Source organism: Pseudoliparis swirei, chromosome 21 (genome assembly GCF_029220125.1).
Source record: "Pseudoliparis swirei isolate HS2019 ecotype Mariana Trench chromosome 21, NWPU_hadal_v1, whole genome shotgun sequence".
In the NCBI taxonomy this organism is placed as follows: Eukaryota; Metazoa; Chordata; class Actinopteri; order Perciformes; family Liparidae; genus Pseudoliparis; species Pseudoliparis swirei.
This window is the reverse complement of record NC_079408.1, coordinates 12,184,850-12,199,601: the sequence shown is the minus strand read 5'-3', so window position 1 is coordinate 12,199,601 and position 14,752 is coordinate 12,184,850. Positions and strand designations below refer to the sequence as shown.

Genomic DNA, 14,752 nt, shown 5'->3' with positions numbered 1-14,752 from the left:
AGAAAATGAAATAAACACCGTAGCACGAGAACTCCAAGAACAATCGGCTCGTCGATGAGGAGGATGTTTTGATTCGTAGTGATAGGACGTCGGCATGTGAGTAAACGGTGTGAACGCTGTCATGAGGACTGAAATGAGCCATTTTAATGACACGGAACAATTGAAGGAAGGAAAGGTTTTGAACCAGCGAGCATCCCAGGAGCATTGTTCAGATATTTGGGTTTGAGGTCAACTTTGAAAAAGGTGCACTGAATGTAGAAAGAGTCCCGTGAGGGAAAAACGGCGATGCGTGTTTTCACGCCTGCGACTCCGAGCGCCGTCCAGAGGCTTGCAGGTCGGATTCGGGGTGTTTTCTTTCCACCTCCTGTGTGGACGCATGCAACTGTTGTCAAAGTGACATTTGACTTTAATATTCAAACTAGGACGAGAAGTCGAGACTTTAGTCATCGTCCAACGCCGAGCAGCTCCGAGACAAATGTGAGTTCAAATGGGGGAATTCAGCTCTAAGGACCTTGTACTCTGTTATGATTTCATGTCACACCTAAACAAGTCTAATCTTTATGACCTTGCTTCCGTAAGGAAGAGCTGACACACACACACACACACACACGCACACACCTACATACACACACAAAGTGTATTCCATTCTCATGTCCTGAAAACAACTTGTTGAGATTTTAAATGTGTCCAGAGTGTTTCTGCCCCCCCCCCCCCCCCCTGCTTGACTTTGCCTTTAAAAAGCTGGGGACTCAGGATTCTCATCGTGATGCATGAGACTCAGATGTAAAATGACACTGTGTGTGTCGACTGGTCAAATAAACTTTTGGAATACAAATAGTTGTAGACGGCGTATAATGTGTGCCTCGATGCAATGTTTGTATTAAACTTCATTTTACTTTCATTAAATCGCATGTGACCCTTTGAAGGTCTTGGATATACTCCTGATAAAAAGATAATAATGCCTTTATTTCGCAAATTAAATCTTCTAGGATCCAATCAAATCCACCGACATCCCGCCCCCTCCTGCCAATCAGCTCACTATTGAACCCAAAAAAACAATGTTCATAAGGAATGGGTCACGCAGTCTCAAAAAGGGGTAACGTTCGCACAAGAGACGTAAAGCGTGTAAAGAATCTAACGAAACCTTTTTTTATGAAACATAATATGTTTTAATACAGAAAGTTTAAGTTTTATAATAAAGGCCGAGCAAAACTACAGTTCACAGTTCATGAAACACTTCTCCTCGGTCACAAGCTGCATCTCTGAGGTCGGCGGTGCACTGGATTGTTCCGTTGCTCTGGGTTACATAACTCCACCGAGAGGAGGGAAAGGCTGCGGCTCACTGATATGACTGTTGAGCTGCGCCTCTTTGCTGTTGTTGTAATCGCCAGCGCTCGCTTTATTATTCCCTCCGCTGTGTGACCTCGCTGCTTCCTCCTTCCCTCGTTCCCCGCCACTCCCCGTCACCTCACACACTGCGGCCGGGTCCAAGTTTGGATTGTTACCCCGTTCGCCCTGAAGTTTCCTCGACAGGCCGATTGTAAAGTCAGCGCCTTGAACTCGAGCGTGTGAGAAGGTCCGATAGAATCTCTACGGAGCAAACTGTCTTGAAACGAGCAGCAACCTGGAGCCAGCGGGAGCAAAGAGATGGGTCACTCTGCATTCACACATTATATGCTGACTCGGCTTAAAATATATAGCTTTACTTTGCAGTAAGTAAAAGAAAATGTTGGCTCACTCAAAATACAAATCCATGGAAATGAACTTCACCATAGTTACATCATAATGCCTTTGGTATTGACCTTTGCTCCTAGGAACAATACACATACATTTTGGATTAGCTTCTCACCCACATACTGGACTTTGACCTGTTATCGTCTCACATAGTATCCGGTGGCTCTCACACGACGTGGAGCTCAAGCCAAACTTCTGGATTTTGATACAACAAGAACCAGGTGAGGCATTTCATTCACTTTTCATTTCACAATTTAACAATAAAGCACTTTTACTGAATACATTGTATGTCACAGGACCATACAATATGCACAGTGGGTACCCTTTATATGTTTCACTCTTTGTTTCACTGCAGCCATTTGCTAAAATCTAAAAATTTAATTTTATTTCTCATTAATGTTCACGCAGCAGCCCATCTTGACAGAAAAAAACAGAAATGTAGACATTTTTGCAAATTTATGAAAAAAGAAAAACTGAAATATCACATGGTCATAAGTATTCAGGTTTTAGGTATCATAACTGTGTGACATGCAGAAATTGATCTGAATTTAATATGATGGGAATACAAACTGCTACAGTATGTTAATATCTCACGAAGGCCAAACCGCATAACCAGCAGGCATATGGTGCTGTAACAGCCTATAGCGCACTGTGGCCCTGCACTGTGGCCCTGCACTGCATTGCTTTTTCATCCTCAGTTTTTTGGTAAATCACTGCAGAGGATCTTTACATATTTTAAATAAATCAGTTTATTTTGTATATCCCAATATCACAAATTAAAAATTTGCCTCAGCGAGTTTTACAATCTGTACACATACGACATCCCTGACCTTTGACCTCACATCGAATCAGGAAAAATTCCCCAAAAATAGAAAATAAACTTTTTACAGGGAAAAAAGGGTATACACTTCCAGGAGAGCAACAGAGGAGGATCCCTCTCCAGGATGGACAGATGAATAGATGTCATGTGACCAGAAGGAATCGTTACAGAGTTACAACACCTTCAATGAATATGACAGAGTGTATGAATAGTTGGTCGTAGGCATGGACCACGATCCAGGAGTTCATTTTAATACGATGTGATAAATTAGCTAAGGTTACTAAACCACAAAATACATTTGTGTTGTCACAATCAGGTTTAGACGTACACAATATATAAGCTCTACCGTAAAGACGACATTGCATTTCATTTAGCTGACTTACAATCATACACCAGAGACACAGTTACAGGGAGCAATTCATTAAGTGTCTTGCTCAAGGACACGTCGACCACTGGCCCACAGTTGCCCACCAGACTACAATTTTCCGTCTTTTCCCAGGAAATGTCTGGCGTGCTCCAGGTACTCCTGACGGCGCTCTGCTTCCTGCTGCTCAGGCCCACTCGTTGCAGCGGCAGCCGGATTCTCGTGGTGCCCGTCGACGGCAGCCACTGGATCAACATGGAGCTCATCCTCCAGGAGCTGCACGCCAGAGGCCACGACCTCACCGTGCTGCGCTCCACCAAGAGCTGGTACATCCCCAGTTCCTCTTCGATATACACCTCCATTAATGTGACCATGCTGGAGGACGAGTCGGACATGAGCTTCTTCAACAAAATGATACGGGACGTGGTGGAATGCCGCCGGTCGATGCCTTTCATAAGCTCCGTCTGCCAACAGCGGGTGATCACATCCATGTTGAAAAAGGGCCACGGGATCCTCGCTAGAGCAGCTGCGACAATGCTAGACGACCCCGTTTTCATCAAGAAGCTGCAAGACGCCAAGTTCGACTTAATGTTGACGGACCCTGCTTTGACTTTAGGGGTCATTCTGGGCCGTTACCTCGAGCTGCCGATGGTTTTCAACGTGCGCTGGATAAATAACGGGGAGGGCCACTTCACCATAGCCCCCTCCCCTGTCTCCTATGTCCCCATGTCAGGAAGTGAACTTCATGATCAGATGGACTTTCTGGACCGAACCAAGAACACCCTACATTATATTTACAGTTTTGTTGAACGGAACTTTATCATCAACCCGTCCTACTCCGATCTACTCCGGCGGCATTTCCCACCTGGCACTGACCTGCTGTCGATGGAGCGATCAGCGGACATCTGGCTGGTGAGGACGGATTTTGTCTTCGAGTTCCCTCGACCGACCATGCCCAACGTGGTCTACATCGGGGGGTTCCAGTGCAAAGAGTCCCGCCCCCTCCCCTCCGAGCTGGAGGCCTTCATGCAGAGCTCCGGGGAGCACGGGGTGGTGGTCATGTCTCTGGGGACGCTGGTGTCGGCCTTGCATCGCGAAGCCACAGAGGCCATCGCCGCTGCTTTCGCTAAACTCCCTCAGAAGGTGGTGTGGAAGTTTGTGGGTGAGAAACCGTCATCCCTGGGGAACAACACTCTGCTGGTGAAATGGATCCCTCAGAAAGACCTCCTGGGACACCCCAAGACTCGGGCATTCGTTGCCCACGGAGGCACCAACGGCATGTTCGAGGCCATCTACCACGGCGTCCCCGTTCTGGGCCTACCCCTCCTCTTCGACCAGTTCGACAACCTCGTCCGGCTGAAGGTACGCGGGGCAGCCCGGGTGGTGGAGGCCAAATCGATCACCACAGAAGGCTTCCTGGAGGCGCTGAAGGACGTCCTGGAGACTCCCTCGTACCGTGAAAACATACAGCGTCTTTCACAGCTACACCGGGATCGGCCAATGTCTCCCATGGACACCGCCGTCTTTTGGATCGAGTACGTCATCCGGAACAAAGGAGCAGCTCATCTGCAGTCGGCAGGTTTTCATCTGCCTTGGTATTCCTACTTCTGCCTGGATGTGGCGCTCTTATTCATGGCCCTGATTGGAGTCTCTGTCTGGGCTTCGGTCTCAGTCTGTAAGATGTTCTGCTGCCGAAGGTCTCGGAGGAAGACGAAAGCAGAGTAACTCGTGCTTCGGGACTACCTGGTGTTTGTTGTTTGAATAAACACTCAAGCATCCACAAACAACTGGAGTTTAACAGCCACTCATATTCTAACTATTTAAAATGAATAATATAAATCATGTTTGTTTGATACAGACAATCTTGTAATATACGAGAGACGTAAACTAAATACCTTTGAGAAGACGGGCTGTTTCAAGAAGATTTGTACATTTTGAGGATTTATCTGTAACTTGATGTCATAATAATCTGCTCTTATCAAGCCTTTCGAAGCAAATGTTCTAAATGAGAAATGTCCATAACTTTTCTCCGCAATGTGTTATCAGAATACCCGAATGGTAATGTGCATCACATTCAAATAAAAAAAAGGATTTGTTTAACGACGTAAGTTTCCACCATGTGGTTTATCAGAGATATCAGACAGAACGTTTGACAGCCGCCATCTGATAGCCGGATCGCCATTTCCTCACTTCCTGTCTGAAACAAACACTTTGAAGAGGAACCTACTTAGAGCGCACATCACCGACTGTGGAGACATAAACACCGTATTATTCTTTTTATTCAACATTTTTGTACATCGTAGTTTGGTAGTCTGGCAATAAATTGCACGTTATAGCCAACACCGTCTGTGCTAACAAGCCAACATGATGTTTTACAGTCATTTTGAATGTTCTATGAATATAAAATACATGTATGAAGGTCCCACACTATGAGAATGATATGCTGTACCACAGATTGTAATTGCAAACACACATGGAGTCTTATCATGAGATCGCTTCAGCGCACACACAACAAACAAAATGTGAGGTTGTGGTGTTATCAATTGTTTTTGTAGAAGCTAAATTTGGCCAGAGGGCCCAAACACTGGGTGGGAAAGAAATACTTCAGTCGACAGAGCGGAAGGTCATTCAACACAATATGGAAAAATACTTTTACAAGCCGGTTTGGAATTTGTATCCAACCTGCATAGAGTATAACAAGTAGATATTAGAAGAAAGAGCTTCACGTTATTGTAATCCTGTCTCCGGACACCAGTATACTGACCTTTTCAGTAGCTGAAGGATGTCGCAATGAGGTTGCTCGTTTTATTTTTTTTGCTCACTGCAGCTATCTGTGTGATCTTTTTTTCAATTGTATATACTTTAAGAATGAAAGTTTAGACCTTGTGGGCTTCTAATGTGCCCGGTACCTCAGATGGCTTCATCCCCATCTTCCTATGTACATTTATCTTCCTTTTCCATGACAATACCAACTAGCTGATATAAATGTCGCTCCATGTCCATATATAGGGGCGTGATGACCTTCCCTCTGGAGAGCACAGAGTGGTAGTAATGTCCCTGGGGCATAGTCAGTCTATTAGTTATTATTTAATAAATCAGGTGTTGGTGACATTTTTAAAGGAAACAGAGTGAGTGATTAGGCCCTCCTCCCCTTGAAGCCATGGTACAAATACTGCCTAGCACCCATTGTCTCAACAAACCCATTCTTCCCCAAAACAATTTCAATTGTGTACGATTTCTTTTTCCACTGGCGCACAAGCAAAGTTAACCCTGTGTAAATCACACTCATTCACTGTCTATTGAGTGGATGAATGACATAAGTTATTTTAAAGGATTTTATTTAATAATCACATTTTAGTAGAATCAATGTGTTTTTGTTCTAATCTTCTACTTTTTGTACGCTCTCTCTTTCAGTGGTTCTAATCTTGTCCGTTAGTCCGTTTCTAACATCTATAGCACAGGTGTCAAACACAAGGCCCGCGGGCCGAATCTGGCCCGCCACATCATTTTATGTGGCCCCCTGGCGGCTTGAAAGACATATGATCACCTTTTCTTAAAGAAATGTAAGAAAAATATTCCACGCTTTTATTTTGAAGGTTTCAAATGTAATGGATTTATGTTATCATGCCAGACATGTTCTTAAGTACATTATTTCTACACTCAAATAAACAATAATCAAATGCAAAGAGAGTTATTTACAATATGTTGGAGTAGTTTACACTGAAATATCCCGTGCTTTTGTTTTGAAGGTTTCAAATTAAATGGATTTATGTTATAATACTAGAGACATGTTCTTATGTACAATATGTATATGTTTCAGTTACACCGGCCCTTTAAGAGGCAGCCATGATGCTGATGTGGCCCATGGTTAAAATGAGTTTGACACCCCTGGTCTATAGCGTGGTAAAGTTCTTTAAAAGCATTCTTGCTTCGGACCCTGAAACACACTTCTCTATTCAGTTATGGAAACTAAATCAACTAAATACTATTTCTAAATACTTAGATAGTAAAAACACTCCTCGCATGTGTTGAAAAGAACGATCAAAGACGGCCTAGCAGAAGTTGTTAATGTGTTTAATGGCACGCCGCCAGCGGCCGACAATATAAAGGGCATTAGTGGACAATACATTAGCTCCCTCCCTCAGAGCCTCAATCATCCTGTCTGCTACTGGAGTGGAAGAGAGAGAGAGAGAGAGAGTATATGTTTTTGTTCTGGGGCAGAAAGGCTCCGGCCTCAGGATGTTGCCTTTAAAGCTGAAGAAGTGGGTTTCCTGTGGAGGAAACGATCACAGAACAGACGAGGCTCGGTCGAGACACCGTGTTCCCGACATTTGTTGAGCGCAGGTCACCCGGCTGCAGAGCGGGCAGCACGCGCTGGAGGGACGACGTCGGCCTCGCGGCCCCGAGTGGTGAGTGGAGACCTCTTGTTTGGGGGTCACATGGGTTTCACCTGCCGACCCTAAACCGTCTGAGAATGCTCTCGATTTCTGCTCTGCAGGTGTGCGTCTCCCCTGATGGATCCCGGATGCTTTGGAGATCTGTCGACTGACGCCACATAATCCGAGCCGGACCTTTTTCCTCAAGGGAATGCGTTCATGAATCATAAGCCATGGCCAAGATGACAAGTGGACGCGTCAAACGGATGCATTGAACTCATCAGGGTTTGGCTTTGAGTGAGTGACACCGACTCATCCTCCTGCATCTGTCCATCCATGCCCGAGTGAGGTCACCTGTCGTGTCAGGTGCTTCGACCAACAGAGACATGTCCAATGACAGCTGCAACCTTCCGTTGGACACGGACACCTTCGGCCTGACCTGCATCTATGGCCTGATCTTCTCGTTGGGTCTCCCCAGCAACCTGCTGTCCCTCTGGGGACTGTACCACCTGGGCCGCTCCGGGGGAGGCGGCTGCCAGCTGGTCTACATCCTCAACCTGCTGCTGTCGGACCTCCTCCAGCTGCTCACCCTGCCGCTGTGGATCCTCTATCTCCAAGGCGGTCACCGCTGGCCCTACAGCCAGCTGACGTGCGAGCTGGTGGGCTACGTGTTTTACGTGAACGTCTACGCCAGCGTCATGTTCTTGTGCCTGATAGCGCTGGACCGCTGCCTGGCCATCGTGTACCCGCTGAGCAGCCGCAGAGTGCGGACGGTCCGGGTGGCGGCGCTGTCCGGCGTGGCGGTTTGGACCCTCACCTTCCTGTTCTGTCTGAGCGGGCTGCTGCCGTCGGTGTTCGACCCCGACAGACTGCTGTGTCTGGAGCAGTACCCCGTCAGCCCCAGATACGCCCGATTCAAGATCACAACCGTGGCCCTGGGCTTCCTGCTGCCATGCGCCATTCTCGGGTGAGTTGACCCCCATGCGGGGGGGGGGGGGGGTACTCACGCATGGTGTGGTCGAATTTGTCGACCTTTAAATATGGATTTTCGTGTCAAAATTATGCAAATGGTGTGCTTTTACCAACCTCAAGTTAGAATAATCCAATGAAATGTATGAAGAGTATTGCAGCATGAACTAAGAAAAAGACACAGAGCTGTTTTTCCTCGCTTATATGGTACAGTTTGACGAAGGGAAATGCTCTAATGTCCTCGGGGGATATTATATAACACATTTTATTCTGACTCTGCCTCCTCCCTCAGCTACACCTCGGCCCACATCGGGGTGACACTCCGGCGATCCCCGTCCCTCTCCGACCACGAGCGGCGCAAAATCGTGGGCATCCTCGTCGTGATCACCGTCAACTTCATCGTCGTGTTCGGACCCTACCACCTCGTGGGCGGTTACAGATTCGTGTCCCTGCTGCTGACCGACGAGCCGTGCGGAATGGAGCGTTCCATTTTCCTGGTCTACCGCCTGTGCTACGGTCTGACCAGCCTCAACACCCTGCTGGATCCCCTCTTCTACATCTTCCTGTGCCCCGATGCCCGGCTGGAGCTGCAGAGATCCCTGCCCTGTGTGGGAAGGGGGCAAAGCACCGGCAAAAAGATCGGCCTCAGTATCAGAGCGCCCTCGGACGGCCAGAAGGAGAGGGGAACGGGACATAACAGTCTTCTAGAAGTATGACTTGGATTTGACCTCAGAGCTGAGCTCCTGGTATTCAGTCAAAGCAAGTGTGCCACCTAGTGGACGTGAACAGTTTTAACTGCACTTAATTTATGTGCTTCGACCTCATTGGCTGAAAGACTTCCACTCGTTCAGTTTCCAGTGACTCGTGATGATCTGGAATCTGTTTCAGAGGATGAAAATAGAAGCACACATATCTCAAAGTGATTTAAACTCAACACGATATAATTTAGCGCAAATATGCCAAGAATCAACTCTTTTGTGAAATCCATATGCGATGTAAACCGGGACGATCCATCTCTTCACCGGATTGGTTTTCTGACGAGTGTATGGCAATTAATCAATCATTTTACAATCAAACCATGTTTGTTATTTTACTGTCATGTTACAATTAAAACTGTAACAACAATTTGACTGTTTTTTGTCATTCTGAATATATATAGAGTGAATCTCTACGGCAACAGAAGCATGGGGCTACAGGGGACATGACACACGTGAATGTTTATTTTTGTTTATTAATGTTTAGAAATGTAACAGCATGAATAGATATACACGCCACATGAATGGAAAATATAACAATAATGTACATTTAAGATTAAAATTATCTTTTACAAGCAGAAAGCCTTGAGCCTTCAGTTATCAAGCTCCTCTTTTATGGAAGCAGCTTCACCTTCAGTCCTGGAGGCAGACACAGTCCCCTCGTGTAGAGGAGACTGAAGACTTTCCTCTTGATGGTCTTATAGTTAGGGCTGAATCAGGTTCACCTGGTCCCGCCCCTAGAGATGCTGCTATAGGCTGATAGGCTGCTGGGGGACGTTTTAGGATACACTAAGTCATCTCTCCATCACATATTACTAACTCTGCTTCCTCTCCGAAGTCCTTGTGACTTCACGTCTCATTGGGTTCTTTGCATCTGGCTGGGTCTGATGCCATGGTCCTGCTGATGCCCCGCCCACTACTCCTCTCTACCTCCATCTGCCTGATGGATCATGGAGGTCTGGATCGTGGTCCATGCCTACTACCAACTATTCATCCACTCTGTCATACTCATTGAATGTGTTGTAACTCTGTAATGATTCCTTCTGGTCACATGACATCTGTTCATCTGTCCAGCCTGGAGAGGGATCCTCCTCTGTTGCTCTCCTCAAGGTGTCTTCACTTTTTTCCTTGTGAAAGGGTTGTTTGGGAGTTTTTCCTGATCCGATGTGAGGTCAAAGGTCAGGGATGTCTATGTGTACAGATTGTAAAGCCTTTTGAGGCAAATTTGTCATTTGTGAGAATGGGCTATACAACATGAATTGAATTGGAAAAAAGAAGTGTATTTTCTATCTCAAACATACGTGTTCTCCTAAATCACTCATATTTGCTTTCCCCCCACTACGATGATGTCATTGGCTGTAGTGTGTCAGCATAGAGCAGATAGACCCTCACTTCCACTGTGTTCTGGGCTACACTGACACCTGCTGGCTCAATGGGGTTCTGGTATAGTCACACTTTTAATGACACACTGGGTCATTTTTTATTCATGACATTTTTATTTATTTATATGATGAAAAACTGTTGCAGCAAAAGATAAAGTGCCGAGCGCTTACTTCTTCTTTTTGTCTCACTGCTTTGTGTAATGTGTAAGTGTGTAAGTGAGTGAATGAGAGAGAGAGAGCGAAAGAGAGAGAAAGAGAAAATATGTCTGCATATAGCTACTTAGAGATAAACCCATCCCTTGTTGTTTTTGTAAGTAGAAATTGCTTCTCATTTTCTCGTAGTCCAGTCACATGCCAACACCACCAAACAGTGCTATATAGGGCTATATAGAGCAGAATAATATAAAGCAGAACGATATAGAGCAGAACAATATAGAACAGAGTGGTATAGAGCATAACAATATAGAGCCGAGCGATATAGAGCAGAGGGATAAAGAGCAGAACCATATAGAGCAGAGCGATATAGATCAGAACCATATAGAGCAGAATAATATAGAACATAATGATATAGAGCAGAGCGATATAGATCAGAACGATATAGAGCAGAACCATATAGAGCAGAATAATATCGAACATAATGATATAGAGCAGAGCGATATAGAGCAGAGTGATATAGAGCAGAACAACTATAATATGTACACAAGTCTTGACACTGGCTTTCTTCGTGTCAAATAGCTGATTTTAAAGCACTTCTGTTGGTTGTTTTAAGCATCGAATAGTTCAGGGCCAAGCTTCTTTTTTAATAATCTTCTGCTCTGTTGTGAACTGTCAGATCACTGTTCTCTAAACCTTCCTGGAACGTTCACTAAATATGGATAAGCATCATTTCATCTGAAATAAACTCACAGAAAATATCTCATCTAAAAAAAAGCTCTCCTTCACAACCTGACCCTCACCTCAGCTGCTCTGTCGTTTGTATTATACCTTTTAATCTGTTAGAATGTTACTGTTAAAATATTATTCATATTTAGTCTTGTTATTCTGCCTGTGTTTTCTTAAAGCCATTTTTCAGTCTAATGTATTGAATTATTGTTTAAAAAGTCTGTTTTAGACGAATGTACACCGACTGAGGGAAGACGAAGAAAAAAATAATTCTGTTATCTTCAAATAAAGTAAAACCACGTACGCACAAAAATAATGCAGACAGCGCAAAAAAACATCAAAGACACAAAACGTGTCGAATTTTAAATGAATAAACCACTGAGTGCGCTCCAGAAAGATGTGGTGTGCGAACGGGTCACTTCCTAGTCGGGCCCTGACGCCCACACAAGGTCTGACTGGGTCACTCGCCGACATTATTTCCACTGACGCCGTATCGCTGTTGTCTTTGACCCCTTTACTCAAACCGCCATCACACCGGGCGGCTCTGAGCGCGGGAGATGTTCACGCTCTATGTGCTCGCGGTTCCTCTCTTCGGCGCTTGTAAGTCAAAGAACATTTTAGAGAAAAATAGCTTTTTCTGCAACTTTAAAAAAATATATATAGTATTGTTTCTGTGCATTTTTTCAGATGGCGCTCTGCTCTACGCTGAGCCCGGACACAACGTGACTCTCCCGTGTTTCTATGTCACCACGGCCAACTATCTGTGCTGGTACAAGCAGGTGGCCGGGGAGCAGCCTCACATCATCTCCTCGGTCTACAAGCACTTACCGGCCAGCAACAGCTTCCACAACCAGTTCAAAGGCAACAAGCGCTTTGCGGTTCACTTCGGGCCGGGGTTCTACCATCTCAACATTTCCAAGATCCGGGCCTGGGATTCAGCGATGTACTACTGCGGCAGTACCAGCGTCGCGGTCACCGAATTTGATAATGGAACTTTTTTGGTTTTGAAAGGTATATTTTGATCCACATTCAAGACACACAGAACTCTCTTCCCCATTTGATTTGTTTCCATTTCTATCCTGGTGTGTTTCTCAGAGTCCAGCCGCAGGTCTTTCCTCCAGCAGCCGGCGTCCGACTCCGCGAAGCCAGGAGGCTCGGTGACTCTGAACTGCACCGTGCACACTGGAACCAGCGGCGCAGAACACAGTGTGTACTGGTTCAAAAAGGAGGATTCAAGAAACTCCCACTTGGGAATGATGTACGTCCACAGCAGCAGCGGTCAGTGTGCACACAGCCTGGAGCCTCCTGCACTGAGCTGTGTGCACAGCTTGGCGAAGAGGAACGTGAGCCGGTCGGATGCCGGGATGTATTACTGCGCCGTGGCGACGTGTGGAGAGATCCTGTTCGGGAAAGGAACACGACTGGAGGTCAAAGGTGAGCAAAAGTTTTGAAGGAGAAAGAAAAATAAATCCAAATAAAAGCCACTTCTTTCTTTTTTTTTTCCGTGTCTACATCGCTTTTTTGTCTTCTCAGACACTTTCCCTTTCTTGATGCAATGCTCAGTCGCAGCTCTGCTCGTGTCCGGTGTCTTGAACATCGTCCTCGTGGGCGTCCTCTGCAAGATGTCCAGGAGGAAACATCTCCATCCTCAAGGTGCAATTAATTCATATTTACCGGAGAGGTCGATTGTCCTACCTGTTGTTTCCATGGGAATACAAGGAAGGATTGATTCACACACATTTCTTAACTACAGGTGCTTACTTAGTGCTATGTCACCACGCAGACAGTTTGGGTTATATTTGTATGTTTCTTCATTTGTATAGTTCACAGCATTTGAAAAGTACGTCTAAATATTATTTAATATAATTAATTGATAACATATTATCAATTTCAAGGGTACTTTTAAATCATCGACTGGTCTCAAGGTGATGACTATGAAATCAAATATGTTCTCTTTTTTTTACTATAGTGCTGAAACCCCCTGTGAGTGTCCCAGAAGACACCTCTGACAGTCAGGTTTGCTCAAAAATCTTCCCAACATGAGCTGTATTTATATATATTTTTACATTTCTATATAAATTTAGCATCTGTTATCATATTATGATTAATAATAACAACAACTCTAATTTCCTGCAGAATGAGGAATTTGGTGCGTTGCACTACGTAGCTCTGGACTATAAGAAGAGCCAAGGCAAGAGCCGGAGGCACAGGAGCCCAGAGGTGGACACCATCTACACTGTAGTCAGACGGTCTGACCTGAAGTGACCACACTGCAACTCCTGTAGTTTCAGTTATTGTTCAAATATTTCTTATTTTACCGGCCTGTTCGCTCCACTTTTCCCACTATGGGGTCAGATCAGTCTCAATAATTATAAATGCACACAGACAGATTCACAAAGATATTCGATTTACAAATGCACACCGAAAAATTCACAAATATATTTGTTAAGTTTCCTCCTTTGGATTTTTGCAATTTCCCACTTGAGAAGAAATAGATCCGTCTACACACATTTAAAAACTGTAATTCCACTCAGACCACACAAACTATTTACATAGGTTCACTCTAAGTCATGTGACAATTCATATAACAAAAGCTTCATTAATTAGAATGAGGTAAAAAAAAAAATTCAACAGAAAAAAACACATTTCAATTTAACTGTAAAAAGCAAGCGATTGTTTTTGAGACTCCCTTGCCGCGGCTGAATTCACTAAAACAAATGGACTCACTCTTCACCTTGATGCCTTCAAACTTCACCAACAACTATATAAAGATGCTCTCAACACCACTCACTCCTCTCAGTGACACACGGTCCCGGTTCTACTCCCACATCATTAACAATAGCCCTGGTAACTCCAAGCAACTTTTCTCAACCATTAATCATCTCCTTAAACCTCGGACCCCCCTACACTCAGACAACACGCAGGAGCGATGCAACAGCTTCATCTCTTTCTTCAAAACAAAAGTAGGCAACATCCGCTCCCTTCTTTCCAGCCTCCCCGCCCTCCCGCCCTCCCCTCTCCAGCCCTGCCCCCAGCCCCTGCCCCTGCCTCACCGCCCCCCTTCCCAAGCCCTGCCTCCCTACCTCCCTGCCCCCATCTCTCCAGCCACCCGCTGTCTCTGCTCCCCTGCTCCTCTTCTCTCCAGCCTCTCTGCCCCTGCATCTCCAGTCACATCCACTGACCCTCTGTCCGGAACTACTCAGCCTTTGCTGTTTCACGGACATCACACAGCATGAGGTTGAAGACATCTGAGGAAGATGAAGCCTCGACCTGTGCCCTGGACCCATTTCCCTCAGCCCTGATAAAACCACCTCTGCAATAAGTCCCCTGATCACTAACATCATCAACCACTCTCCGTCTGCCATGTCCCCACATCTCTGAAAACTGCTGTCATCAAGCCGCCACTCAAAAGCCCAGCCTTGACCCCCAAGTACTTGCCAACCACCGCCCAATTCTCCAACCCTCCCTTT

General features: G+C 45.5%; 3 protein-coding genes across 3 annotated transcripts; all 3 read left to right on the top strand.

Moving 5' to 3' along the window:
• Positions 1-5,022, top strand: ugt5g1 (UDP glucuronosyltransferase 5 family, polypeptide G1). Its single transcript, XM_056442757.1, has 2 exons — positions 1-1,955; positions 3,054-5,022. Exon 2 carries the CDS (start codon positions 3,057-3,059, stop codon positions 4,641-4,643), a length of 1,587 nt encoding a protein of 528 aa, XP_056298732.1. The 5' UTR covers positions 1-1,955; positions 3,054-3,056; the 3' UTR covers positions 4,644-5,022.
• A 1,765-nt stretch (positions 5,023-6,787) lies between these two features.
• On the top strand, positions 6,788-9,390 carry si:dkey-165a24.9 (G-protein coupled receptor 4). The gene is made up of 3 exons (XM_056442758.1): positions 6,788-7,327; positions 7,417-8,261; positions 8,556-9,390. Exons 2-3 carry the CDS (start codon positions 7,681-7,683, stop codon positions 8,977-8,979), a joined length of 1,005 nt encoding a protein of 334 aa, XP_056298733.1. The 5' UTR covers positions 6,788-7,327; positions 7,417-7,680; the 3' UTR covers positions 8,980-9,390.
• Positions 9,391-11,810: 2,420 nt separating this feature from the next.
• LOC130211836 (uncharacterized) lies at positions 11,811-14,244 on the top strand. The gene is made up of 6 exons (XM_056442844.1): positions 11,811-11,882; positions 11,970-12,293; positions 12,378-12,716; positions 12,816-12,935; positions 13,252-13,298; positions 13,419-14,244. The coding sequence occupies exons 1-6, from the start codon at positions 11,840-11,842 to the stop codon at positions 13,545-13,547; spliced, it is 1,002 nt and encodes a 333-aa protein (XP_056298819.1). The 5' UTR covers positions 11,811-11,839; the 3' UTR covers positions 13,548-14,244.
• The last annotated feature ends 508 nt before the right edge of the window (positions 14,245-14,752 follow it).

Bases quoted from the DNA above. Each gene is read 5' to 3' on its own strand.
- ugt5g1 (XM_056442757.1), top strand. From the start codon at position 3,057: ATGTCTGGCGTGCTCCAGGTACTCCTGACGGCGCTCTGCTTCCTGCTG.
- si:dkey-165a24.9 (XM_056442758.1), top strand. From the start codon at position 7,681: ATGTCCAATGACAGCTGCAACCTTCCGTTGGACACGGACACCTTCGGC. The intron at 8,262-8,555 runs GTGAGTTGACCC...CTCCTCCCTCAG, and splicing joins CTGCCATGCGCCATTCTCGG to CTACACCTCGGCCCACATCG.
- LOC130211836 (XM_056442844.1), top strand. From the start codon at position 11,840: ATGTTCACGCTCTATGTGCTCGCGGTTCCTCTCTTCGGCGCTT. The intron at 11,883-11,969 runs GTAAGTCAAAGA...GCATTTTTTCAG, and splicing joins GGTTCCTCTCTTCGGCGCTT to ATGGCGCTCTGCTCTACGCT. The intron at 12,294-12,377 runs GTATATTTTGAT...TGTGTTTCTCAG, and splicing joins AACTTTTTTGGTTTTGAAAG to AGTCCAGCCGCAGGTCTTTC.